At 44.5% G+C, this 24772-nt stretch overlaps 1 protein-coding gene across 1 annotated transcript in view; it reads left to right on the top strand.

Annotated features, from left to right (window-relative positions):
• Positions 1-24772, top strand: part of FGF8 (fibroblast growth factor 8) — a 69907-nt gene that overhangs the window by 25586 nt on the left and 19549 nt on the right. Inside the window, 1 exon segment of the mRNA XM_030204785.1 lies at positions 16352-16458. Coding sequence (XP_030060645.1) covers positions 16352-16458 — 107 coding nt within the window.

Below are 24772 nucleotides of genomic sequence, written 5' to 3'. Positions count from 1 at the left end.
ACCACTGTTTGGATAGCTCACCAGATAAAGGAACCTTTTCACTAAAGCCTGGTGAAATCTGGGTGGAACATGGGACTTTCCCATGTGCTAAGCCCAGATTTAACGCAGCACTTATGGGGAGCTTTTTAAAAAATAGTGTAATGCAGATCATGCGCTAATGTCATTAGTGCATGGCACCTGCATACAGTTAACACAGGAGCACTTACCAGGTGCACCCGCGTTAACTCTGTATTATCCAGTTAGCATATGCCAATCAGAACGCACTAGCTGGATTATGCAGGAACGTGCACTCTCCGCCCATGAAATGACCCTCCAAAAAATATTTCTAAAAAATACATAACACACTGGTTAGTGTGCACAAACAGACCAATTACCGCAAAATGCTTTAACAGGTCGTGCAGTAGCCTGCTTGTGTGTGCTAACTGCGAGTTAAAGGCTTAATGCCCTTTAGTAAAAGGGCCTCAGTTAGGACAACAATCTTTCTGCTCTACCTTTATCCAGATAGTTATTCAAGGTAATAGTCTGAATATCATTGCTAACCAGACAACTATCCAGATAGTGCCAGGGTAGTCAGTAACGATTTCCAGTACCGCTGAAAATCTCTGGATAGTCCTGGCCGTTGGCATTTATCTGAGTACTCTGTACTCCTATCTGGATAAGTGCTTCTGAATATTGACCCATAAGCTCTTTGAGGACAGGGAAATACCTAGCGTACCTGAATATAACTTGTCATGAGCTACTACAGAGGAGGCATAGAGGCGATGCAGGTTCTATAGGGTAGAGTCAGTAAACGGCACCCAACGATAAGCACCAGGAAGATCCATGCTAAGCCAGTATTCTGCGCAGAATGGCTTTTATAGAACAGGGGCGTAGCCAAACGTCAAGGTGGGAGGGGGCCGTTTCCTAGCCATTTTCTAGCCATTTTGTGCTTGGTGCATTTTACTTTTGTGACCACTTAAAAAAAAATGTCCAAGGGAAAAACGCACAAAAACAAGCCATTGGGATGAATTGGGGGGGGGGGGGGGGGGCAGCATTCTCAGTAGACTGGCCACACAGACATCCCAGCAGAGTAGTGGGGCACCCTAGGGGGAGGACTGCAGTGGACTTCACATAAAAGGTCCCAGGTACACATCTCACCCTTACCCCCCTTATATTGTATGGGGAGCCCTACAAAATCCACCAAAAACATTCTGTACCCAACTGCACACCACTACAGTAGCCCTCATGTCTGTAGGTGCCACCAGTATGTGGGTACAGTAGGTTTTGGAGGGCTCACACATTACATCACAAGTGTAACAGTTAGAGTGGGATACGGGCCTGGGTCCCTTTCTCTACAGTACACTGCACCGACCGCTAGGCTACTCCAGGGACCTGTTTGCTGCTCTACTAGGACTGGCCATAACATCTGAAGCTGTCATAGAGGCTGGTATGTATTACTTTGTGGGTGGGAAGGCATCAGTGACCACTGGGGTAATAAGGGGGGTTATGCCTTAATCTTTCCAGTGGTCATTTGATCATTTATGGCATCTTTTTGTGACTTAGTTGTGATTGAAACAGGCCTATACCAAAATGTCTAACTTTTGGCCTGGACGTTTTTGCTTTGCTCCGTTATGACAGAAAAATGCCCAAGTTTTGAGAGCACCCAAATCCTACCCTAACATGCCCCCAACACACCTCCTTGTGATTTGGACATATAGCAGATGAACTGCGTAGACAAACATCTTAAAAATATTTTCAAAAATAGTAATTTGGACGTTCTGGACAAAAAAAAATGTCCTTTTATCGTTTGTGTCTGAGGAAAGGGGGAGTAGGAGGAGTAGGCTCTTGAACAACACTAGTAGGCGACGTAGGTTAGGAACAATCTTGCTTGCTTGCTTCTATCGTTTGTGCCAATTTTTTGGACATTTTTCTATTTCAAAAATGAGCTCCCAAATCTCAACCCCATTCCTTTTCCCTTTCTAGAATTTGGAGGGATAGTGGTATAGCAGGTGTACTTTCTTATTAGCCTTTTTTCTTATGTATTAACTAGTAAAACATGCCCGTTTCTGGAGCAAATAAAACGGGCGCTAGTAAGGTTTTCCTCCCGAACCCCCCTCCCTACCCACCCCTTCGGCGTTGTGAAGCCACTGACCGCCATTGCTCCGCACCTCGTCAACACATGCCACCTTCATCTCCTGAGTCGTGAAGCCACTGACGCCATTGCTCCGCCCTCGCTCTGTGACGCCAGAGTCGTGAAGCCACTGATGCCATTGCTCCGCCCTCGCTCTGTGACGCCAGAGTCGTGAAGCCACTGATGCCATTGCTCCGCCCTTGCTCTGACGCCATTGCTCCGCCCTCGACGTCATCACGTTTGATGTGAGGGCGGGGCCCAGAGACAGTGATTTCGGTGGCTTCACCACCACAAACCCTTCGAACCCGAAGGAAGTGCCCGAAGGAAGTGACACTGACATCAGTGTCCTCAGAACGTTGAGGGTGAGTTTTATTATATAGGATAGTTTTCTTTCTCTCCATGATGGGGGCTTTGCTTGGACTAGGATAAATTGCTTATTTTGACATTAATACTGTTTATATTACTTGCACCCTACGTCCAAGTTTTCCTACGTGTGTTATGAGCTAAATTTGTGTCAACTTAAAAAAAAAAATCAAAAGAAGAGACATGAACTGAATCTCCCCCCCAAAATAAGTATAAAGGGGTTTTAAATATACACTGGATCATGGAGCTTAGCAATGCATTTTGGTAAGATTATGGATTTGTAAGGATTTGTTCAGATAATACAGGGCTTAGTGCTTGTGGGGAGTGATGGTTGGGAGTGAGGGATTCATTCATTGGATCTAGATTTTATTTTAGCTGCTGTGATAACAAGCTTGTGAGTAAATTGCCAAGGTTACTTCAACGGGATGATCTGATCGTTATTTGACTTTCTTGATCCTTCAGTGTATTAGATGATTCAAGAAATTGGGACGAAGGCTTTGTCTTTTAGTCGTCTCTTACAGCAGAGATGTTTGTGCACAGTCTGCAAACTGATTTGCTACAGGGGCCTGAGGGTCTGGTATCTAATAAAAGATGTGAAATGAGACGTATGGGCCATCACCAACCATTTAGCCGTGATGCAGGAGAGACTGTGTCAAATGGTTAAGTCATCCACTGGTATAATGAAACCTTACAGATTATGAAGTGTTGTGGGGGAGTGCATGGAGAAAAAATGGAGGAAATCATATGGGGAAGCAGATAGGATGGTGTATAGAAACCTTTTTAGGATATATTTTAGAAGGATCCCTAAGAGTAGATGGGAGCATTTACATTTGCAGAGATTGAGAGACCAATATGTATAAATGGCATTTCACAAGAGACCGTTTACTCACTGGGAGTCTTACTACATAAGAACATAAGAATAGCCATACTGGGTCAGATCAATGATCCATCTAGCCCAGTATCCTGCCAGACCACAAGTACCTGGCGGAAATCCAAAAAGTAGCAACATTCCATGCTACCAATCAGTCGCGACCTCTGGCGTGTCCCCCACCCCGATGCACCTTTGACTCCACGGTGCTCCTCTGAGCTGTGGCCCACTCTCCTGCAGCACTTCTAGTGCTGACTGGTGCCGGCGTTGTGGCAGGAGTGTGCTCCCAAACGCAGGACAGACACCAAGGCCTCCACTTCTGGGTTAGAGAGTATTTCAGGTAGCTCCAGGCACTCTGTCTTTTCCTTTGCAACGAGTTGCTCTTGAATTGCAGCTTTGCCTTGTTTGTCTTCAGCCCAGCTTATCCCTCATGCAGTTGGCCCTACCGGTTCTTATCCCCAGCTCGCCCTGCCTGACTCCAGTTCAGCTTGCCTTGTCTTACCTCGCCTGACTTGTCTCCAGCCTTGCCTTGCCTGCCTTGCCTTACCTCCAGCTAGCCTTGCCTGCCTTAGCTACAGCCTGCCTTGCCCGCCTTGCCTACAACCTGCTTGCCTAGCCTTATCACCAGCCATGCCTTTAGTACCAGCTGTGCCTTGTCTTCAGTCCTACAGAGCCTAGTGCCTGGTCCTATCTGTCCTGTGCCTAGCCCAGGTGACTTGCCTGCTGGCAGCCGGGGCCCAGCTAATCTTCGGGTTGACCGAGTAGCATTAACCCAACTGCAGCCCAAGGCCTCATCTTTCCTGAATCGTGACACAATCCCAGGGCAGGCAGTGGCTTCCCATGTCTATCTCTATAGAAGACTATGGACTTTTCCTCCATGAACCTGTCCAAACCTTGTTTAAACCCTGATATGCTAACCACTGTTACCACATCCTCTGGCAATGAATTCCAGAGCTTAACTATTCATTGAATGGAAAAATATTTCCTCTTATTTCCTACTACATTTAGATGTCAAGAGGGCATGGGTAGGGCAAGAAGAGGGAGGGTCTTGGGTGGGCCTACAATACAGACGTGAATTCTCCATTTCACAAAAGAAATCCAAGTCTGTTAGGCAAAAGATAGGCATTTACAGCTGTCCCAATGTATGTGTAAGTGTCTGCTATAAGGGGCAGCTCTAAATGTAGATGTCTGCTCCTCCTCAATGTGCATCCCCTCTCGTGATCACCCTGGGGGGGAGGGGAGTCTCATAAAGAAACTTGCTTGATGGGAGGGTTGCCTATGGAGGGAACTGGATGTCTTGGAGGGCCAGGGGGACCATCTTCTCTGGAATTGGGGCCCTCTATGGTTGAAGCAGCTATTTTAGAAAGCTGATCCCATCTATATGTGGGTGGGGGGAGGGGGAGGGAAGGTTTCTGTGTGCCTCTGTATTGCTCCATCACCTTGTGTATTGCATTCAGTTCTGGTCACCGCACCTCAAAAAAGATATAGCGGAATTAGAAAAGGTTCAAAGAAGAGTGACCAAAATGATAAAGGGGATGGAACTCCTCCCCTATGAGGAAAGGCTAAAGAGGTTAGGGCTCTTCAGCTTGGAAAACAAACGGCCGAGGGGGGGATATGATTGAGGTTTATAAAATCCTGAGTGGAGTAGAATGGGTGAAAGTGAATCAATTTTTCACTCTTTCAAAAAGTACAAAGACCAGGGGATACTCAATGAAGTTACATGGAAATAGTTTTTAAACATATAGGAGGAAATATTTTTGCACTAAAAGAATAGTTATGCTCTGTAACTCGTTGCTGTAGAATGTGGTAACGGCGGTTAACACATCTGGGTTTAAAAAAGGTCTGGACAAGTTCCCGGAGGAAAAATCCATAGTCAGTTATTGAGATGGACACGGGGGAAGTCACTGCTTGCCCCGGGATTGGTAGCATGGAATGTTGCTACTAATTGAGTTTCTGCCAGGTACTTTTGACCTAGATTGGCCACTGTTGGAAGCAGGATATTGGGCTAGATGGGCCATTGGTCTGACCCAGTATGGTTAATCTTATGTGTTTGTTTTCCCCATGTTCATCTTCCTTAAATCACTGCTCCCTCTATACATGGAGAGACTTACACTTGCGATCCTGCACCTAGTTTACAAGAGGATCTACATTTGGCACAGCCGCTTGTAAAATAATTTGAGAATTCTCCAAATCTTGACTTGGTCATGTGATTTTCCCCTCTCCACATGCTATCTAAAATCTGCCTTATAATGCATAGGTATATACAGCTAAGAAAGATATTCTTGCTATCCAAATAGCTTGTGTAAGAAACCAACAACGGCTTTGTTTAAAGTACTATGGGATTTACTGAAGGGGTGAAAAAGGATCTGGAAGAAACTGCCCCTTCAGAGGAAGTGATAATAAATTGTGAGACATTTGCCCCCTGTATTGAGATAAAGCTGTAACATGAGAAAGGACCTTTGTCTGGTACATACAATGCCGATGTGGCTCTAAACCCAGAAATCCAACGGCGGGCTGTTTCTGGTGACTGGCATTGAATATCCAGGAGCTTTTATGGCTGGCTTAAACGTAACCAGCTTATGTAATATTCAGAACTGGATGGTTAAGTTTAAAATGGCCGAAGACAGCCCGATTTGGCCACCAAACTTAGTTGGCAATCCGCTGAATATTCATGGCCATCTGGCTACATCACGCAATATAGCTGGTTAGCCACTATGGGCTAGATTCTATATATGGCGCCTGAAAAATCTGTGTGGTAAAAAAAAATACGCCTAGGCATATTTTCTAAAGTACACCTACATTTTATAGAATAAGCTTAAATTTCCACACAGTGTATAGAATAAGCCAAACACCTCTCTACATGACCAAATTTGTTTGCGTCCATTTAGGCTATGTTTTACTTGGTGTAAATCCTGATGCCTAAATTAGGCACAGAGCAGGTGTATTCTACAATAATGCACATAGATTTTAAAAATGTCCAAGACCTGGCCATTCCACAGCCATAACCATGCCCCCTTTTCAACTATGTGACTTGGAATTTACGCGCACTATGTTACAGAATACACTTAGCGAGTTGTGCACATACATGATAATTAAGCAATTATCAGTACTAATTGGCATTATTAACATGAAATTAAAAAGTGCTGATTAGCCAGTTAACCAATTAAGTTATGCGCATTGTTGTAGAATATGCTTTGATTTCTGTATGGTACAAATAGAGAGGGTAGAACAGCATACAACCAAAGTATACAGACAAAGCAACACTGGCCCTTCAAGACTAGGACAACAGGAGTACTTTATTAGCAGATGACCCGACACGGGCCGTGTTTCGGCATCAAATGATGCCTGCCTCAGGGGTCAGAGTAGTGATTCTGCAATGTATAAATAATGTAGGTCAAATGCCTCAACACATTCAAGTGTTGTTGCTCAAGATATTTGCTGTAACGCAAAAAAAGCGGGCTCTAGCAAAAGCTTCCTCCACAGAGCCCGCTTTTTTCGCGCTACAGCGAATATCTTGAGCAACAACACTTGAATGTGTTGAGGCATTTGACCTACATTATTTATACATTGCAGAATCACTACTCTGACCCCTGAGGCAGGCATCATTTGATGCCGAAACACGGCCCGTGCCGGGTCATCTGCTAATAAAGTACTCCTGTTGTCCTAGTCTTGAAGGCCCAGTGTTGATTTCTGTATGAAAATTAAGGCATGAATATTAGTGGATAGCCAGTTAAGCGCTATTTAACCAGCCAAGAGCTGTTCCTAGCTGGCTAAATAGTGCTGAATATCGGGCGGATAGAGTCTGAGAATACAATTCAGTCATTTGAGGAGCTCGAGGAATTTTCATCAGAGATGCGGATAAGCATCTTGGTACAGGCAAAATTGCTTGATTTTTTTTGAAAAAGTTAGTTCACTGAGGGGATCTTTTACTAAACTGCGGTAAGCCCAATGCAGGCTAACCACTCGCTAATCCGCAACTACCGCCAGGCTACTGCAGCAACCCAGTGGTAGTTCCCACCCCCAGTGCACACCATTTCTGGCACTATAAAAATATTTTTGTAGCACTGCTGTTTAATCGGCGGTAATTGGGCATTTCCAGGTTGCCCGGTTAGCACAGAAGCCCTTACCCACACCTCGATAGGTGGCGGTAAGTGCTCCCCCCCCCCCCAAAATGGCCATGTGGCAAGTAGTTCACTTACCTCATGGCCATTTCTTTAAAAAAAAGGCAGCCTTTTTACCTGCTGTGGTAAAAGGGGGCCTCAGCGCAAGTCAAAAACACGCACTGATGCCAGCGTAGGCCCCCTTTTACCGCAGCTTAAGAAAAAGGGGCTCTGAGGGAGGAGGTGTTTTCAAATTTATCAAAGGATGGTACTGTTTGCCCCTTGTTAAAGAAGCCTCTATTAACAATAGGATTAGTGAAAAATTATTACTCAGTCTCAAACTTAGCCTATCTGGGAAAGCTTTGGGACATGCCATGGCATAACAATTGACCCAACTTAGTAGAAAACTATGATTTTCTTTGGATTCTAATCAAGTAAGTTTCCAGAAATTTTACAGAACAGAAACAGTTCTAGTATCTGAGATGTAGCAGCGATCTTTTTAGATCTTTCAGCAACCCTTGCCGCTGTGGACCATGCTGGAACGACTGCAGGCCCTCAGCAGCAAGGGCAAAATACTGGAAGGTTTCACTCTTTTCTTCCTGGCAGAGTGCAAAGGGTGCAGTGCAGGGATCGGAAATTTCTAGGAATGTGCACAGCCAAAATGGTTTGGTTAGAATGTGTTTTACACAAAACGCTTGTGATCTTTGTTTCTTTCCACAAATTTCTGTATTTTGTGCACTGTGGAGGTAATTCTATAACATAGGTGCTAAAATTTACATCCTGATTATGTGCGTAAATGTTTAGAATAATGGTCTTCATGTGCATATAATGCACATAACTGCCAAAATTCCACCTAAGTGCAGTTCTGTAAATGTGAGCAGTGGAGCGAAAAAGGTACCAAACGTGGGGTTACAAATATCAGAGATAAAAGTTGTAAAAGTTTGGAGGGGCAACTTTCCTTTTTATAAAGTTCTATGTACTGTAGGGTCAGTACAATGGGACTATGCAATTTTTACTCACAACTTTGATGTTTTTCATGTTTCTCATGCAGGTACCTAGAGTGGGGTGTGTGATTTGTAGGGTTGAAATTTTGCAGGATTATGGCCGCGTGCCTGCTTTTCGTACCTTTTTGCTCAGCAGGTCCCAAATACTGGCTTAATTTACATGGGGACTCTTGTAGCAAACTGCAATAAAAAGTGGCCTTAATGCATTCTTACACGGGTCAATCCTGCACATTAAGGCCATTTTCTCCACATGGGTAAAATGGTCACTTTTTTCTAATATATTTTTTTTTAATTAATGGCCACATGTTAATTTTCCCATTAGTGTGTGAGATCCTACTGCCGCCTATTTTGTAGGGGGTAAGGGCTTGCGTAGTAAACAGTTAGCACATGGCGAAATAGCTGCGCTAACTGATAAGTGCAGAAGACGCCTATTCTCTGCCTCTGACCCGCCCCCCCATGGGAAGCGCATATCAATAACAAAATTATCAAGGGATCCCTGTGGTAAGGCCTCTTTTGGGGGCCCTTTTGCCAAATGGTTGCCACATATCTGGCAACCGACATTGAATATCCGGTTTCACTTCTGACCGTGGCGATTTAACTGGTTAAGCAGATATTCAGCGCTAACTGGTTAGCGGTTAAAGGTAGGCCTGCTATTTACACGGCCTATTTTAACGACTGAACATAGCCAGTTTGGCGCTGAATATCCAAGCCTAGCCGGTTATGTCACATGATATAGTGGCTAGCCACTAACCATGAATATTCAGCAGATATAACTGGTTATCTCCCGCAGAATATCCGCAGTTAGGTGCTAAAACACTATTTAACTGGCCAGGAGCCATTCCTGGCCGATTAAATAGTTTTAAATATTGTCCAGATGATTGTTATATCTTCTGCATAAATGTAAGTATCCCGCTTACATTTGATCTAGATATTTCCCTACAGAATGAATCAAAACATTAAAAACAATAGGGAGCAGAGCAAATGGGAAGTCAGGAAAAGTGAAAAAAAATGGAAAGGTGACACTGAAAGTACTACAGTTAACTCAATATTAATTATTTTAATTGTGAGTGATCACAATTAAACTTTTTAATCATTCAACTGCCGTAGTATATACCCAATTAGGCTAGTATTCTATAAAGGAAAGTAGGTTCCTGCATTTCTTTATAGAATAGGCTCCTAACAGGAACCCTGCTGTCCCCAAAATGTTTTAACATTTATCTTTGATCCTTGTGTCAGAATCTACGTTTTCATAATTACCTGAGGACAAACAGGCCTTCATATTCTCACAGCTGGGTGGTGTCATCCGATGGAGCCTGGTGCGGATGCTGACTAGCAATATGAAGAACTTTCTAGTAGTATTCCACCGGGCATGTACTGGTGCCTTCCCGCCCGCTGGGCGAGCACGTGTCCCTCAGTCTTGTTTTGTCCGTGGAGCAGAGAGGAGACATTTTGTGTTCTCTCTCAGTGAATGTATCTCTTTCGTTTACAGTGCTTTCCCGTGTGGGTAGTTATCCTTTTCACAACTAGTATTTTTTATTCTTCTTTTTCATATTTAATTTACCTTTATTTTCACTAGTTTTTTTCAGCTCTTAAAGTTTCCTTTATTTTTTGCGAGCTGCTAGGCCCATTTAGACCGGAGCACCGACTTCAATTTGACTGCTACCCCTTTTTCAGTTCACAATTGAGGCATTTAATTTGGCTGTGATTCTTTTCTCAATGTACCAGAAGACCCCCAGTGGCTTCAGAGCTATACCCAATGTACTCGGGTGATTTCTGTGATGGGCCTGCACTCTTGGTGCATTGGGTGCCTTGGACCTGACCATGAGCTTAACTGTTGTTCTCTCTGTTTAAAAATGTAGTTGAGGACACAGAGAGCACGGCATGTCCAACAGGAGAAACCTTTTGGCTCCTTGAAGGCCGATACATCATCATCGGTACTGGAAGCATCAACCTCAATGGCTGCCAAGACGTCAACATCCACAGGTAGTGCACCAGCATTGAGAAGGTCTCCACCTGTCTTGACAGAGCAGACCCCAGGACTCGTCAGCATCGGACCCTAGACCGAGGGCTCATAAGGGTTCGATATCATCCTCAACACCGAAGGACCACAATGCTGAGCAATTTGGGAAGCCCAAGAAGCACAAGCATCAATCCTCATTGACAAATGGTTCCAGAAGCACCAGGGCAACAGCTTCACCGGTACCCAAGAAGCGCCGACACCAGGAGGAGTGCTCCCCCTCTTTGGAAGAGGTGCCAGAGCACAAGACTCCTGGAAGTCAGGTCCCCGCTACCGGTTCAGCACCAATGCTTTCTTGGACTGCCTCTCTCCTGGCTCCCCCACCTTTACCGATGCCTGCCTTCCTTCGATGAGAGGTTCTGAGCCATGCTCAGGGAGGAGCTGGTGCAGATGATGCAGCTGGAAACTGCTCAGGCATCAAGGAAGCTTGCGCTAGGTGTGGATCAGCCCCAGATTCTTCCCATGCCTGTGCTGAGATCCTCGATGCCCGACCCTTGAAGGATGTCATTATCTACATCGATACATACAGTACCACTCTGGACACTGGGGGGGAGGAAGCTTCCATAGAGTTGGAGGATAGGGCTGTACCTTGGCACTCTTCAGAGCATGGAGGCAGGCACAGACTCATTCAGACAAGTTTGAGTATGGTGAAGTGTCTGAGTGGGACTGTTCAAGGGACTCAAAGGAGGATCCACACTACTTCTCAGAGGAGGATACCCTCTGGTCCCTTCCCAACTCAAGAGAGACATAAATCTTCACCAGAGGGTCTCTCTTTCACTGGTTTTGTTGATGGACAGGAATAGCCTAGGGCATAAATGTTAACTGTCCTAGACTACGAGTCTCCTCAAAAAGAAGGGGTCATGGTACCATTGCACCCTATCCTTAAAGATGCATTGATGAAGAAATGGGAATCTCCCCTCTCAGTGCAGGTCGCATCTAAGAAGGTGGATACACGGTATCATGTGCAGAAGACTCCCAGATTTGATAAGGCCTCAGCTGCCTCACCACTCTCTGGTGGTTGAATCCGCCCTCAAAGGAGCTAGGACTGATGCCTCAGTGCCCCCAGGTAGAGAGGCTCAGACACTGGACTTGTTTGGGAGGAAAGCTTTTCAGACCTTGATACTTATTTCCCTCATCCAGTCCTACCAGCTCTAAGCGAGTCTTTACTTGAAGTCCTTGGTCCACAGTACACTAAGTCTTGCGGATTTCTTTCACAGGAGCAGGCCACAGAGCTTAGCCAGTTGGCCAGTAAGCAGCTGGAGTGTTGGAAGTATCTGGCCAAGGGCACATACGATGCTTTTGATATAGTGTCCAGACCCTCCTCCATGGGTTTGGGGATGCATAGCCTCTTGTGGCTGCTTGTCTCTGTAAGGGTTCATCTAAGTGCAATCAGTGCTTATCATTACTGTGTGGAAGGTAAGCCCATCTCTGTACAGCCTCTAGTTCGCTTTATGAGAGGTTTGTTCCTGACAAAGTCCCCTGTCAGACCTCTAACTGTGTCATAGGATCCCATCTTTGTCCTCACTCAGCTGATGAAAGTTCTTTTGAGCCACTTGATTCCTGTCATCTGAAATATTTGACCTGGAAAGTTGTGTTTTTGGTGGCGGTCACTTCAGCTCGCAGAGTCAGTGAGCTTCAGGCCCTAATAGCTGATCTACCTTACACTAAGTTTCACCACAATAGATTAGTTCTCTGCCCGCACCCTAAGTTCCTTCCTAAGGTAGTGTCGAAGTTCCGTCTTAATCAATCGTCCTGTCATCATTTTTCTCAAAACCACATGGCCATCCTGGCGAGAGTGTACTGCATACCTTAGACTGCAAGCAAACCTCAGCCTTCTATCTGGAGAAGAAGCCCATAGATAATCCATCCAGCTTTTTGTTTCTTTTGACCCAAACAGGTTGGGAGTAGTAATCTGCAAACACACAATGTCCAATTGGCTAGCAGATTGCATCTCCTTTACTTATGCACAGGCTAGGCTGACTCTTGAGGGTCACGTCAAAGCTCATAATATCAGAGCCATGACTAGTCAGTAGTTCACTTGAGGTCAGCCTCCGTAGAGGAGATTTGCAAAGCTGCAATGTGATCATCAGTACACACATTCACATTTCATTACTGCCTTGAGCAGGGTACCCAACATGATAGCTGGTTCAATCCAACTCCTCCTCCCTAGGTCCAGTTTTGTTTAGGTCCAGGCTGCAATTTCATAGCTAGTATTTTCAGGTTAGTTGACTTCCAGGCCGCAACGTTTTGAGTCCCTATTCTCTGATCATTGTTGTTTTTGAATACCTAGGCCTGCTTGTCCTCAGAGAAAGCAATTACTCACCTGTAGCAGATGTTTTCTGAGGACAGCAGGCCAAATATTCTCACATACCCTCCCACCTCCCCTTGGAGTTGAATTCTTTAGCTATTGTATATGACTGAGGGTCCTGCGCTCACACGGCAGGCAGGAAGGCACCAGTGCATGCATAGCAGGACTCTTACTAGAAAGTTCTTAGTCTCACTAGTCAGCGTCCGTACCACACTCTGTTGGATGACATCACCCAGCTGTGAGAATACTTGGCCTGCTGTCCTTAGAGAACATCTGCTACAGGTAAGTAACTTTGTTTTATACAAACAACAACCTGGACAGTGCAGTTTAGGAGAAGTATGGGATAAAAATTTAACTCATCTTTAGCATTGCTTGAATAGTGTGAGTGAATGGTTAGGAGCATGCTGGTTGGACTTAAATTCCCCAAAAGAAGAGGTGCTGTGGATTAAGAACCCAGTGAAGTATATTTTTGTTCCTGTTTTACAGTTAGGGGGTGTTGATTTTTAGTTCAAATCCGAATCGAAAATAGTAGAGGTTATTTTTGATAGTGAACTCAGTATGAAGACACATATTGAGATTGTTGTACGACCTTCCTTGTTTTATTTGCTTACGATTTGTGGGCTGCAGCTCTATTTGGAATTGAAAGACCTTTACTCAGCAATACAGGCTGTGATTATATAGAGAATAGACTACTGTAATTCATTATATGTTCAACTGCCTAGCAGTCAGTTTATTTATAACACGGCTGTGAGACTCCTTTGGGGCTTGAACCATGCAGCCACATTTTACCAGTGTTCACAAAAATTCACTGGTTACCAATAATTTTTAGGGTGCACTTTAAAAGTTTAAAATTTATTCTATATAGATACTTCTATACCGCTTATAACCATAACTTCAAAGTGGTTTACAGTCAAGAAGATATCATATTTGGAAATGAATTAAAATATCAAAAAGCAACAAAAGGTTTACAATAAATCAGAATAAATGTGTTTTTAAAGCTTTATGAAAAGAGATATAATTTGCTATAGTCCGTAGAGAAACTGGGATTGAATTCCAGATCTTGGGACCTTGGAAAGAGACGGAACGTTCCCATGTTAATTTCAGCTTCATGTTCTTTACTATTGGTATATCTAATATAAGGTTTTTGGAATTCCTCAACTGTCCTCTGGTATCCAGAGGTGGTAACAGTTGACACACCATTGTCGAGGTTTCCCATAAACACTTCTGTGAACTAAATATGTGATTTTGAATTTAATGCGTGGCTCCATTCTTAACCAGTGTAATTCCTGCAATAAAGGGCTAGCTTCACTATATTTCCCCAAACCGTATATTAAGCGAGCAGCCGAATTTTAAGCGAGCAGCCAAATTCTGCAATAGCTGTAAACAGTTCAGCTGCTGTTTACTGATATTATAGTATAGTGAATTACAATAATCAAGGAGAGGGATCAAGATCGCCTGAGCAAGTGTTCTAAAACTAGATACCCATGGTATTTAGAGTATTGAAACATGGATTTCCTCAAAATAGATAACAGGCCAGATAAAATTAACAAAACAGAAGAGCAGATCCTCGTGGTGAAGTAACAATATTTATTCTACGCAGATAAGTAAAAACAGCATACAATTTTCCTTTAACCACCCAACATGCCCGCGTTTCGTCCTCTGAAGGTTTGCATACGGGGCTTAACACAAACTGTAAAATAGATAAATACATAAGAGACCATCAGATAATATCATACAACAGAGACCACCTGCAACATGATGAGCTTTAAAGGAATAAAACATACAACAACAACTCACAACAACAACTCAAATGTTATACAGGAAGACCAGCATTACATACCCAGCAGGAGCAATTCAATGATTTCCCTGTCTGGTTGATACTAAAAATATACAAAAATGCAAATAATTAGATAGATATAAAAAATCTCACATAGCAGCCAAGCTACATAAAAAGTCCCTTTAATGTGCCAAAGTAGAAAATATATCAAAATGATTACTCACTGGAGCAGCATATGAAGTAAAGCCAACAAACAGTGAGCTGGTTTTTCTCCAAGCAGATACAATTAGAACAGTCTTTCTGCTGTCTTTCTGAGTATCATCGTTAATCAGGTAAGTCCAGGCTCTGCCCAGTTCTACCCCAGGCTGCCCTGGCATTAACCAGACAGTGCCATGGCACTCAAAGCACATATTCGATGTCACCAGCTGGTAAAGTGCCACTGAACATGTGCTCTGGGATCAGTCAGCAGGATTTAACCTGGTAGGAGTCGTCCTATACAATTAAATCCTTTTGAATAATTACCCCACAAAAAGTAGTTCTTAAAAAAAACAATACAGCCCACATTTAATAAGGCATATCAAGAATGGTATTAAAGGAGAATGATAATGGAGACAACCCCCCCCCCCCCCCCCCCCCATGTAGTTATAGAACTATAACTTCCAAAAACAACATAGCCCTGACAAAACCTAAACCCCCCAAACCAAAAGAAAAGCTAAAGTTCACATTTACTCTCAGAGGGCCCCTTTTACAAAGTGGTGGTAAGCCCAACGTGGGCTTACCGCTCGCTAAAAAGGAAGTTCTGCCGGGCTACTGCAGCAGCCTAGCGATAGTTCCCACCCCTAGCATGCCGTGTGTACCCGGCAGTAATCAGGCAGTGCTGCATGCTGCCTAGTTACTGCCAGGTTAGCATGGGAGCCCCTACTGCCACCTCAGTGGGTGGAGGTAAGGGCTTCCCCCCGAAATGGCCACGTGGCAAGCGTTTCACTTGCTGCATGGCCATTTCTTCAAAAAAGGAAAGACCTACCTTTTACCCACTGTAGTGAAGGGGGTGCCTCAGCGCACGTTAAAAACACACGCCCATGCCAGCGCAGGCCCCCTTTTGCCACAGCTTGGTAAAAGGGGGCCCAATGTTTGTTTGTTTGAATGAATAGAAAGCAGATCAAATCATTAAAAATGCATCTTATTTTTCTCTGTGACTGATTTCCTGGGCTCCTCTGCCTCGATTGTGATAGTATAATACAATAGCTCAGCAGCGGTGGAAAACATAAGCGCCAACATGATAAAATGATTGGTGGGTGCCAAACACAATACAAAAGTGCTCTTCCCTGGACACAAAGAAGGAGCTTGCTTGGTATTGAGGGTGCAGCACCCACTGGCCCCGATGATCGAGCACAGAAAAAGGTTTTGCATGCTGGAGAAACTCAAATTGACCACATGGCTGAATGAAGCTATTCTAGTCCATAAGGTCTTTCAATCCATCCCATATGTGAATGGATAAAGGGCTCAGATCAGCTCCTGTACAGTTTCAGCCTTTGTATAAAAGTGGTTAGCACTGCAACCTATTTAATCCGCAGTCCACAGAACAGAATAAGATAGCAGTTACCAGTAGACCCTTAGTCAGTCATGCCCCTCTGCCTCTGCCAGCTGGGAGCAAAGCAGAAAATGGAAGTTTTCTTATTGTAAACAATTCTCTGGTTAACACGCTGGTTGCGTAATCACCCGAGCAGAAGCGTCCTAATTACTACAACCAATCAGTACACCATATGAAGGTAACATTAAGTGTCTCTTTCTGTTTGCTCACCAGCTAAATTAATTGTGGAAACAGACACATTTGGGAGCAGGGTACGCATCAAAGGTGCCGAGACTGGTTTCTACATCTGTATGAACAAGAAAGGAAAGCTGATTGGAAAGGTAAGGATAATGAAGTACCTGGGGAAACGCTGTGTCACAGTCATTTCGGTAAGCAAAGGGCTTGACAATGCAGACAAAACCGAGGGGGAGAAGGGAGGGAGGGAAGCAGAGACTGAAAAAGAAATAACCCCACAAGCCACAGCCATGTTAACAAAAAAAAAAAACTATTTTTGATCAAAAGGCAAGTAAGACGTGGGATAGAAAAATAGTAACAAAGAGGAGATAAAAGAATAATAAAAAGAAAGGAAAAGCTGAAAGGAAGAAGGGGTGTTTCAAATTCCATATATCTTTTTAACAAATAGCCAAATTGCTTTGCTATTATGTTCAATTACATGGTACAAGTACTTGGAATGTTAAGACACAGAGTTCAGCCTGCCTCATTGCTAAGCCCTGAAATTTTCACATTAGTCATGCTTACTCTTAAACACCCAGCGATTTCTCCAAGGGTTCTCTCTTTTTTTTCTCGTCTAAACTTCACTTTCAACCCATTATTAATTCTAAAGACGTGTGCTTCAGTGGGGAATTTTCATTCCTTCTGTTCATTGTGTTGGGTGGGGTGAGGGTCCCAGGGTGATCAAAGTTAATGCCCTCGGTCTGCACATACCTGTTTTTTTTTTTTTTTAATTTTAAACCACCCCCCCCCCCCTTCCCCAACTATCTTCTATGCACTTCTGTAGCAGGTTATTATGGCTCCAGCGGCTACAATTTATACTGTTATAATGCCTTCATGATTTTTGAATGTCGATTTTTCTTTTATCCCCCTCCTTGCATTGCTTCCCTTAGTATCTTGCTTTCTTTCATCTTTTCTCATCTTGGGCTGCCAAGGTGGCACTTAAGCAAGCAATAAGCCATGGCTAGAGCTGCTGTAAAACAAACTTTATGATATGTTCTAGGTGAATTTGAGGCATAAGGGGAAGCTGAATGGCTCATTAGGGAAGTACAGAAAGACAGTTTTACCACATACTCAGCAGGGGCTTATCATGCTTATAAAGCAAGATTGGTAGTAGAGCAGGGTTGCCAACTCCGCGGTTTTCCCACAGAATTGAGCAAGTTTTTGTTGCTGGCCGCGGGCACTTTCCAGCAGTCGCGGGTTGCGACTTTGTGAGCCGGTTCGTTTTTTTCGTGTTGCCGCTGCTGGTTCTTCCTTCTAGCTCTCTCTACTGTCAACCTATCGGTCAAATTTGGAGCCAGAATGAGGCTCGGTTCCAAATTTGACCAATAGGAAGGTGAGGTGCGTGATGAGGTCATCAGCTGGTGATGACTTATCACGCGTTGCTCTGGAAGGAGAAGGAGCAGAAAAGCAGCAGCACATCAGGAGGAGAGAGCAGCGCACAGCAATTGTAGCAGAGCAGCCACGTGTGAAGAGGAGAGGGGGCAGAGCAAGCTTGCTTGCACGGGTGGGACTCTCCCCTGCTCTTCAGATAGCTTGTTTGGCAGCTTCGGCTGTTTTTGGGCTCCCTTGGTGCGGGTTGGGCTGGGAATGCGCTATTCCATAACAATGTGAACCCAAATCGCACAGCGCACAACCCAAAAGGGGATGTGGCCATGGGAGTTGAATGGGTGGGTCAAGGGCATTCCTAAAATTTGCATGCAGTGTTAAAGAATATCGGAAATGTGCACCCAAATTGGATGCTGGTAATTACGCCTGGTTTCACCCAAATTTGGGCACCAGAATCAGCACAGAATGCTATTCTATAATATGTGTTCATCTATGAGTACCCATGATACAATAGCGCCATGCAGATTTTTTTCAGTTCTAATTTATGAGCGCCATTTACTGAATCTAGCCTAAAATGCATCCTATAACATGTTAAAATTTAACATAAAACACCTGCAATATTTTTAGAATTCTTATTTATTTATTGTTAGCTGAGATGTTGGTGTTTCAAGTTTCTGAGCCGAGGTGTTCACGGGGACATAATCTGCTCCCCATAGCCTCCCATCTCCAAAACACTTCCAATCTCTCCCCTCCTGTCCCTATTCATTTTTTATCTGTCCCCTCCCATCCCCATGGTATTAATGGCTGTTTTGTCACTAACGTTGTGGATTTCCACGAGTTTCCTGTTGTCCCCATCCCCGTACATACCTCTATTTTGTAGAGCAACCACTTAGATTATTTATTTCATGAGAGATCAGTCAGTAAAATCCTAGAGATCAGTGAGGTGACTGGAATTTTACTGCAAGATCTTAAGATCCTACCTGACCACCCATGGCATTCCATTTGAAGTGCAGTTATCAAAAACAAAATCATTAAAGGGTAGATTCACACACCCCAACCCCCCCCCCCTCCTCCATGAGCCATCTGGAAAATTACAAGGAAAAATGTATTTGTTGCCCATGAGCACTGGTGTTCCTTGATCGTCTGCCACCCTGGGCGGATCGCCGCTATGCACCTCCCCTCCGGGTGCAGTGTCATATCTCTCGGGTGCAGCATCGTCATTCCCCCCCCCCCCCCCCCCCCCCCCCCCCCCCCCGGCGCTTCACCTCCAAGCTCCCCCCTCCCGGGTGCATTCTTCTTATCTGCTGGAGCGCTGGGAGCAGCCAAGCAGCTGTCGGCTCCACCGGTTCCCTGCTCCCTCTACCCAGGAACAGGAAGTAACAGCAGAGGGAGCAGGGCACTGGCAGAGCTGACAGCTGCGCGGCTGATCTCTGCACCCCTCCTGCAGTGTACACCCGGGGTAGACTGCTTCCACCGCCCCGCCCATGGTACACCACACACCACTGCCTAGGAGTAAATAAAAGTAACTGAATCATATTCTTTGGAAAGGCTGCAGAGGCCCCATTGCAATACTAAAAAAAAACAGAATAAACTGTTTTGGTCCTGTGACCCAGCATTCATTATCAGCTACAGTACAGTATGCAGAAGGCTCATTATTTCTTTACAAGATACAAAAGGAAATGGGGATGGGTTTTGATATATTGCCTTTCTGTGATTATAATCAAAGCGATTTGTATATAATATACAGGTACTTATTATGTACCTGGAGCAATGGAGAGTTAAATAACTTGCCCAGAGTCAAAGTTGTCTTTCTTGAGTTAGCAAAAGCTGAAATTGAGCTGTGGATGCATATAGAGCATGCTCACTGCATTACATCAAAAAGATCTAAGTGTAAGAGGTCCAGATTGCTTCCCTACATTTTAACCACTGCTCAGCTTCACTTAACTATGTTCTTAAGCACTGGTATGTTTCAGCTCCATAGGAAACAATGAGGAAAAAAAACAAACATAAGACACACAGATTAATAATTAGAGTACAAACAATTTAGCAGTGCCTTAGGAAGGTACATAATGGGGATAATTCTCTGTAGGTCACCAAAAGTTAAGCAACAGAATGATGAGTGCTAAGCGTGAAGTCTATATTGGCATTATTCCCCAGATTCTGTATAGTTCATCTAGAGATCCACGCTGAAATCAGCGCAGATTCTATAACCACACATGCAACGTAATTGACTTAACAAGCTAATGAGCGCTGATATCAGTACTTAACAAGCAATAATGAACACTAATTGGTACTAATTAAAATTTAGGCGCACAACTTGCTAAGCTTATTCTGAAACAAAGTGCACTGAACTTCTAATGCATGCAGGTAAAAAGGGGCGTGGTTATAGGCGGGGAAATGGGCATTTCGTGGGCATTCTGAAATTTGTACATGTAGTTATAGAATATGGGATTTACGCCACATTTTCGTTGGTATAAATGGATGTGTGTAGTTTTAGGCGTTGCGATATCAACTAGCGTAGGCACTGATTTCAGTGCCGATTTTTAGGAATCATATATGGAATCTCCTCCTATGCGTGTAATTGCCGTTGCGTAATACTAACGTAAGTCTGCAGTTACAGCCTAACTTTAGGCATGAACACTTAGAAAAGCTCAGGGGCTGGTGTAAAAGCTCAAACCTAACTGCTAGTATTGTATAACGTATGAGTGTAAGTGTTGGCCACACCCCTTACCTGCCCATGCCCTTCCCAGATTCACAGCCCTTTGCAGTGACATGCTACTGATTTTGCATGCTCAGTTTCCAGACTCCCGCCTAAGGGCAGGTATGTGTGTAACTGCTAATTATTGCCAGCTAGCACCAACTAACACCAATTATAGCTAATAATTGGTTAATGACAATTAACAGCGACTTATTAAATAAGTTGTGCATGTAACAGGCACTGCTCTATAATTTGCACACATAGCTTGGCCTTTGTATTGCTCCATGGTCTTTGTATTGCTCCATGGTGCGATCGCACCTCGAATACTGTGTATAATTCTGGTCACCGCATCTCAAAAAAGATATAGTGGAATTCGAAATGGTACCGAAAAGGGCGCCGAAAATGATAAAGGGGATGGGACAACTTCCCTATGAGGAAAGGCTAAAGCAGCTAGGGCTCTTCAGCTTGGAGAAAAGATGGCTGAGGGAAGATATGATAGAGGTCTATAAAATAGTGAGTAGAGTGGAACAGGTAGACATGAATCACTTGTTTACTCTTTCCAAAAATACTAGCACTAGGGGGCACAAAATGAAGTTACAAAGTAGTACATTTAAAACAAACTGGAGAAAATATTTTGACACTCAACATGTAATTAAAATCTGGAATTCGTTGCCAGAGAATGTAGTAAAAGCAGTTAGCTTAGCGGGGTTTAAAAAAGGGTTTGGATAACTTCCTAAAAGAAAAGTCCATAAGCCATTATTAAGATGGGCTTGGGGAAAATCCACTGCTTATTTCTAGGATAAACAGCATAAAATGTATTGTACTGTTTTGGGATCTCGCCTGGTACTTGTAACCTGGATTGGCCACTGTTGGAAAAAGGATGCTGGGCTTTACGGACCTTCGGTCTGTCCCACTACGGCAACACTTACGTTCTTATGTTCTAACTTTGCACGCTAAGTGTGAAATTGTAGATGCAAGTTTATAGAATTAGAGGAAATATGACAAATGGTAGTCTTGCAGTGCAAACATGTGTCTTTCCCTTTCTTTGGGCCCCCCTCAAAACATTGTTTGCATTTTACTTTCTCCTTAATTGATGGCAGAAGTTACAATGCTGACTGGTTGGACAGCAAACCCTTATACTCTGGAGAAGCAGCATTTGACTTTTCCAATGCTTAAGCAGCTAGGAATACATTTTAAAAGCACCAGAAAAGGAGACCGCTCACCATGCTTGACTTGCTCCTCTGCATCCTTCTCTTCTGTTTCCACAGCTACCTCATCCAGCCAGGTAACACACAATAAAACTCTTGCTGTGAAGCCCCCAATATGATCTAATGAAAAATCCCCAGCTTCTCAGCACCCACAGGTGGAGCGAAGAGCAGTTTTACAGTACTAAAGAAACAGGAGGGATGGTTGAACAGAAAGAAGCCCACAATGAGGAGCTGTCCCTTCCCCCTAACTCCTGTGAATGATATCCACCAGTCCTGAAGCAATCCCCCCCCCCCCACATGGCATCATCACCCAGGGCCGGTCCTAGGGTCTCTGGAGCCCCCCTGCAGACTATCAGTTGGGGCCCCCCCATCTCCTTTCTCTCTTCTCCCACCCTGCCCCTGTCCAGCGATTCTCCTTCGCCCCCATCCCCCTCCCATTTTTGGCCGCCTGCCCGCCCTCTTCTCCCCCCAACATCCCCCTTTTTCTTCTTGCCACCCTGCGTGGTTTAAGTCTTTTTAAAAATTTACCTCCATCCCAGCAGCCGCGTCATTTCAAAGCCCTGCCTGTCTCTAGCCTTCCCTCTCTTCATGAATTCGTTCCCGCAGAGTCCCACCCTCGAGGAAATGACGTCAGAAGGCGGGACTCTGCGGGAACGAACTCACGAAGGGAGGGAAGGCTAGAGACGGGCAGGGCTTTGAAATGACGCGGACGCTGGGACGGAGGTAAATAAAAGATTTAAACCCCCAAGGGTGGCGTGGTATGGCGTCGAAGCAGCGCCCTTGAAGGCAAGCGCCCCCCTGCGGTGCTTACCCCACTTACTGGGTTTGACCGGCCCTGTCATCACCCTTCACGATAATATGCTACCAGTAGAGATTGCTGGTGCCATTTTGAACCCAGCACCAGAAGGGGCAGGAATGACTGGGTTGCTCCTGCCCCCAAACTACTAGATACCCAAGGGGCAGGTAGGGCTGGGTAAACCTATTGGAGGATGGGGGCTTGCTTTGGATAAAAGAGGGTCTTTGAACTGGTGGGAAGTTCTTGGATGGGAGTTTTTGGACTAAGGAGCATGTACTTGGGGGGGGGGGGGCTTCAGGTTAGGGGTACGTACCTAAGGGGGCTTTTGGATAGAGAGATGTAGTTGGGTGGGCTTTATTTATTTATTACATTTGTACCCCGCGCTTTCCCACATGTTTCAGGCTCAATTCGGCTTACATAGTAAATACAATTACAGAGTCTGGAGAAGAATATTACAAATTGTAGTAAACGAGTAGTTGCTTTAGGGTGAGTGGATCCCATACGGGGGAACAGGGGAAGCAGCAGCTCCTCATTTTAAGCACCGGCCCTTTAAAAAGTGCTCGAGAACATCATTTGAGGTAAATCTATTCCATTTCCAGATTTTACATTCTGAAGATAATATACATGAACTATAGGAGGCAGTGATTCACTCAACATCCCCAGGACCTCAACCATATATCTTTTAACCATATCCACAGGTGATATCAACGGAGATCTTAGAAAATTAGTTAGTCTCAAATTAAGTTTCCTTGATTGGTTTTCTAGATATTCTATCCTACGTAAGGTAAAGTTCTTTTCCTTAATTGAGACGACTTAAATTTTCCAATTTACAAAGCTTTTCCCCAATCTGTTTAACTTCAGAGTACTGTTGGATGTTTATTCGTTCCTGGGTCAGGATTGCCTCAGACCAAACTTTAATTTCCAATGTATTTTTTGAAATCAGAGTTTGCAAAGAAGAATGCAAGTTGAATGTTAGATCCCAGAGTGACTCCATTGTCATTACGGCTGGTTTGCTTGTTAAGCCCAATGTAAAGTCAGGGGGGGGGGGGGGGTTGAGGATCTGGTTCAAATTATTAACTATCATAGTAGAAAAATTAGAACATTGTTGTCCTACCAGACCTCTCTCCACCTCTGTACCAGGCATAGTCAGGTTTCTCCCCCCCCCCCCCCCCCCCCGCTCAGTCAGCTCCTCTTCTTCTGAGAGCCAAACAGCAGGCTCCGATACCATGCCTCCTCCTCCTGGCTCTGGGGGAGCTGCACATTTGATGGGGCTCAGAGAAACCCTGTGTACACTGTCGGCTGTCTCGACCAGGTCAGCACTGATAGCAGGGGAAGAGGTCAAAACAGGTCCGGTCGTTACTCCGAATCGTTCCAGTGTCGACTGCTGTGAAGGGTGAGTCCCAGCAGGAGTTGAGGGAAGCCCCCTTACTTTTCCTCTCCTCTTCCCCATTTCTCAATGGGGTTCTGGCATCCTCCCCAGTTCGAATTCCGGAGCGAATCTGAGGGCGTCCGGTGTAGCAATTCACAATGACGCCATCCTTTTACCGCATCTTAATAATTACTCACTAACTGTCTTAACTAGATCTTAAGAACGTGGGGCAGAAGCTTTCTCATACTGTATTTTGATGTCAAGTTTTATAAACCATTCTTGGCATTAAAACGGTGAGTAGGAAACAAATAAACAGACATGTGCATCTTTGTACCACTGTAAACAGGAGGAATACAACCAATTATTGCCTCGAGCCCCATATTACAGAGAGGCCCTAAGCCTGCCATAAGTTGCTTGTGGACTTTAGAATCCTTTCCCAACTTTCTGTCTAGAACCCCAGCCTATCTAACATTAATCCTAGCTGCATATACTTTGTAACATTAAAGAAATGTCAAGAAGGCAGAGGAGAGAAGGAGCAGTTCTTGTAGAATTTGGTTAATTTTGCACATGCTAAGCAATAGCATGTGAGCAGCAGTCAGTTACTGTTAAGCATTAGTTTCAATACATATGGGAGGTAATTTTATAAGGGGGCTTTCCTGGTTAAATGGCTATTAACATGCCTATATAAAGGTTAGAGGGGGGCAAGGGGGAGAGGAACCGAAGGCAGGAGGGGGCACAGCAGGTGATGAAGAGGAAGTAAGTGTAACCTGGGTCTCGCTCCCAGCATTATCTTAGTTCCCAGGGGTTCGGATATCCTATTTTTGATCCAGGCCACAAGCAGAGATTTCTATCAGGCTCTCCACTCAGTCTCTCCAACTCACACAGTCACTAGTGTCCCCATTCGAGCTTGGGATTTGGCCAAGGTCTGGAATAGAGATCTGGTAGCAATAGGGAATGGAGTCGGGTTTTTTAAGGGTTCTCTGCCAGTTCGGGGAGCAAGCGTCCTTACTCCCGCTCCAAAGAA

Source organism: Microcaecilia unicolor, chromosome 5 (assembly GCF_901765095.1).
Source record: "Microcaecilia unicolor chromosome 5, aMicUni1.1, whole genome shotgun sequence".
NCBI lineage: Eukaryota > Metazoa > Chordata > Amphibia > Gymnophiona > Siphonopidae > Microcaecilia > Microcaecilia unicolor.
This window is presented reverse-complemented; position numbering and strand designations above follow the sequence as displayed.